Source organism: Pteropus vampyrus, unplaced genomic scaffold, assembly GCF_000151845.1.
Source record: "Pteropus vampyrus isolate Shadow unplaced genomic scaffold, Pvam_2.0 Scaffold15, whole genome shotgun sequence".
Taxonomy (NCBI): domain Eukaryota; kingdom Metazoa; phylum Chordata; class Mammalia; order Chiroptera; family Pteropodidae; genus Pteropus; species Pteropus vampyrus.
In genome coordinates, this window is record NW_011888796.1 from 2225873 (window position 1) to 2230519 (window position 4647).

At 43.0% G+C, this 4647-nt stretch overlaps 1 protein-coding gene across 1 annotated transcript in view; it reads left to right on the forward strand.

The window, feature by feature from the left end:
- The first annotated feature begins 3891 nt into the window (after nt 1-3891).
- PLEK2 (pleckstrin 2) overlaps nt 3892-4647 on the forward strand; it is a 9466-nt gene continuing 8710 nt past the window's right edge. The window contains exons 1-2 of the mRNA XM_023526758.1: nt 3892-3913; nt 4250-4505. Coding sequence (XP_023382526.1) covers nt 3892-3913; nt 4250-4505 — 278 coding nt within the window. The remainder of the gene's footprint in view (nt 3914-4249; nt 4506-4647) is intronic.

A 4647-nucleotide genomic window follows, 5' to 3' on the forward strand; every position in this document is an offset into this window, starting at 1 on the left:
CTAACCGGGCCAACTCCACACAACCTCCAATACCCCGTTCCAGTGTCGGGCTCCTCAGAGCCTACATAACTCCACTCCAACCCCTATTGAGCTCCCTCCTCCTCTGAACTTCTTGGGGTTCGCATCATGCCCTGTATTAGTTGTCTAGTGCTGTTTAACAATCATCCCAAAGCGTAATGTCTTAAAACAACAAACATTTATTATCTCATACAGTTTCTGAGGGTCAGGTATCCAAGAACAGCTCAGCTGCAAGATTCTGGCTCAGAGACTCTCACGTGGTTGTAGCCAAAATGTTGCCGAGTGTGGCAGTTGCCTGAAGGCTTGGATGGTGGCTGGAGGCCTCTGTTCCTTACCTCTCTGTAGGGGCTGCTTCGGATATGGCAGCTTTCCCCAGAGTGCACAATTGGGGAAAAAAGAGAGAGAGTGCCCGCTCCACCGCCCCCCACTTCCTCCGCCACCCCCCCGCCCCAAGACTGAAGCCCCAGAGTCTTTTATAACATATTGTCAAAACCGACAAGCCATCACTCTTGCCATACTCTCTTGGTCACACCAATCCTTTTACACGAGGGAAGAGACTACATAGGGTGTGAATACCAGAAGGTGGTGATCGTGGAAGGCTCCATCAGTCATTTGTCCTGGAATTTACCACATGGCGGGGGGTGGGGGGCGTCATCTGTCTCCCCCACTGTCTTGGGTCAGACTGTGGTTTATTTTTGTCTCCCTGCTGTTGGGACAGTGCCTGGTGCAGTAGTATTCAGTCATTGGTTGTTAAATGAGTAGATAAATGAATGAATGATTTCCCTAATCATCTCATCAGGATTTTTTTTTATTTGAATTTAAATTTATTTTCCATTATGACAATAATAGGTGCATATTATTTTTAAAAACTAGAAAAATACTCAAGGGCAAAAAATGAAAAATAAATTTCCATTCTTATCGTGCCATATCCAGTCTTAGTCCCTAGAGGTGACAACTATTAACATTTCTGGGGTATCCTTCCAAAAATTTTTGAAAATAACCACTAGAGTTATTTTTAGATATCACGTAAAGAAATATAAGTAAAAGTGCTTTGCCTATGTCGAAGACCGTTGCCGCTGTGATTCTTGGTGGCCCAGACTTCTGGGTCTGACCCTGGGGATCCCACCAGTGGCTTCTCCTTACCATCTGTCAGGACTGGAATCCTTCCACTGCAGCCATACTGGGCACTATGTTGTTAACTATTAGAATATTTTGCATTTTTTTACTATTATCAGCCATAACCCTTTAAGTGTCTCAACACATAAACTCTTTTCCACAGTCTAGATTATTTACTTAGCACAGATCCCTGGAAGTGGAATTATTGGGTCAAAGAATTTGAACCTTTTTATAAGGCTCACCAGTTGCCTTGAGTTTTCTACCTGCATAAAAAATCCTTTCTCAACAACCTTTCTTCTCAGACTTCCCTCCTTTGCCAGCAGTCAGGATTCTCAGTCGCTCATAACACAGTCCACTCTAGCGAGTGTGAACAGAAAGAATTTCATGGAGGATAATAAATATTAAGTAACTCAGGAATATTTGGAAAGGCCAGAGAACGGATGCTACATAGCCAGGACGATGCAGCCAAACAAAAACACCCAATAGCACTATCAGATATTTCTAGTGGAAACATCACTGCTGCCACTGCTGCCACTTGTGCCTGTTAATTCTGAGGCTGGGTATCAGAACAGAAGAACCTGTTCTTTCACCACTGTCCTTGCCAAAAATTCCTGTTTCCCTATGCTTGGTAGCTGCCAAACAGGCATCAATGCTGCATGCCAGGGACTGGCAGCAACTTGGTCACCTGTATGTTTCCTTTGTGCCAGACATTCTGGGAGATGTAGCATTGTGTCCAGGAAAATACGTTATCTTCATATTGGTTTGTTCTATCAACATCTGATCTCCCTAACATCTCCAGGCCCCTTTCTCCTTTCCCTGTCGATTGAGTTTGCTAGGGCTGTCATAACAAAGTACCACAGACAGTACCACGGCTTAAACAACAGAGATTTATTTTCTCACAGTTCTAGAGGTTAGAGTCCAGGATCAAGGTGTCAGGTTTGGTTTCTTCTGAGGCCTCTCTCCTAGGCCTGCATGCAGCCCCCATCTTGCTGTGTGTTTACGTGGTCTTTCCATTGTGCATACGGTCCCCTGCTGTGTACCCACATTTCCTCTTCTTATAAGGCCCAGTCACATTGGATTAGGGCCCACTTAATGACCTCATTTTAACCTAATCACCTCTTTAAAGGCTCTCTTTCCAAACACATTTACATGCTCAGGTGGTGTGGCCGTAGGGTTTCAGCATATGATTGGCGGGGGGCGGGGTACATAATTCAGCCCATAACACCTGTGTTTTAAGGTTGAAGATTATTTTTCCCTCTCCCTTCTTCACCTCACACCAGGGCCCAGACCATCAACTTAGATTACGTTCTCCTCTCTTTGCACCAGATGTAATCTTGTGTGCCAGCCATTTCCTGCCAGTTCTGTTCCAGGAACCCCTCAGTAGGGAGTCATCAGGAAAGGGGACCTGAGTCTGGGTCATGTGGATCGTAGAGAACCCTAATTACTGAGGAGTTGGAACCAAATCTTTTTTTTTTCTTTAAACATGTCTGTTCATGTCAAGGAAAGCTGTCATTGTCATATTCTATGTGAATTCTAAGTACAGGACAGAGTGAAGAGAGCAAAACTGTAAAATTCAACTTGATTACATAAGTACTCTCATGTGAACAGCTTGGTCACCATGTAGCATGATAACACTTAGACATATTAATGAATTCCTGTCAGATTAACTGTTAGAAGTTTTATTAAGTTGCCACAATAAATTCTGTTTGGGCGCAGGCCAGTAGAAGTCAACTCCTCCTTACAACTCTTGGTTTCCTAGCAGCACTCAGTACACGCTGAGCAAGGAACAGAACCACAGCGCCATAGATGTGAGAGCCGAAGGGGCCTTTGAAATGAATAGATGCTACGTGAGGAAATGAGTGAACTGGGGAAATGGAAACTCTCTTGGTTAGAATCTAGCCCGAAGTGGTCTCTGATCAGAGAAATATGCCGAGAAAGTTGCTTTCATGAGTGTGAAGTAAACCCATTCCCTTTTGATTCCTCAGCAGACATTCTCTGCCATCCGTTGGTCTGTTCTAGAAACAGGCTCTCTGCCTTCACCTGATTTTCCTACCCATTAGCTCTGTGATCTACCTAAGAGCGCCCAAAACTACCCTGCCTTTTAGGCCTTCCGCATTAGGCTGGATAAGACTGTTCACGCCCGTAGCACTGGTAAGAACGTGTGTGACTTCAACTTTACAAATTGCCTACATCCTTTGGTAGTATTCTTTCTAGGAATGTGTCCTAAGGAAAAAATTCCGAGATGATGCAGTTCAAATTTTATGTGCCAGGGTATTCATCGCACAATTGTTTATAATAGTGGAAAAATGAAATAACTTCAATTATAAACAACAGGAGACTGACAAGTAAATGATGCATCCACTTATTGGCCATTAAAAAACATGTTTTAAAGAAATTTAGTAGTATGAGAAGATGATCAGCAAAGCTCAACAAAACAAAAACTAGAAAATAAAAGTGTATGTCATATGGTCCCAATTAAAAAAAAAAAAAACTAGAAAGGAAAAACTAAAAGGAAAAAAGACTGGAAGAAATACAAAGTGTTAACAATGGCTGTCTCCTAGTAGTAGGATTTTCTATTCTGTATATTTTGAGTGTCTTTCGAGGTTTATAACCAGAAAAAAGGCCAAATGGGTACAAGAAGGCCAATGCCAAAAGTCTTTGTTGTATACTCAAAGAGGATGATAAAGAGATTCAGACAAAGATAATATTTTCTTTACAAAAATAAAACATGATTCTGAACTGGATCCTTTGACCATTATGGACAATACTGGGGCCGTTGGTGAAACTTGAAAAGGATTTGTAAAATAACTGAAAACAATATATTAATGTAAATTTCCTGTCGTTGGTGGTTATATTGTGATTATGTTGGAAATATTTTATTTTGTAGGAGATACACAATGAAATTTTTGAGAAGTGATGGAGCAGCATGTTAAAAATGTACTCTTGTTCAACTTCTCTCTGAATTGAAGTGATTTCAAAATAAAAAAATAAAATTAAGCTAAAAAAAATAATGCTGTCCCCTCTTGTTGGAGGGTCGATTCCATGGCTCAGACCGGCTACCTGTGCCATGGGACACCTCTCCCTGACCACGATGACGTCCCTTCGGTCACCTAAGCCCAGGGCTTTCCTGCCTGTCCTCAGGGTCACATTGTCCACAACTGGAAGGTGCGATGGTTCATCCTCCAGCAGAACACGCTGCTGTACTACAAGCTCGAGGGGGGTCGGAAGGTGACCCCTCCCAAGGGACGGATCCTTCTGGATGGCTGCACCATCACCTGCCCCTGCTTGGAGTATGAAAACCGACCTGTAAGTGAAGGCCCTGGCTTCCCAGCTCCTCCCTGCCACAGACCCTTCCACCTCCCACCTCTTTGGTGAAAGTGTTGCATGTAATGGGAAGATTTGAGTTATGGTTGAAAAATCTAGCTCAAATCCTGGCTATACCATGTACCTGGTAGGTGACCTTGGGCAAATAATCGAACCTCTCTGAGCCTTAGTTCTTCATTGATAAAATAG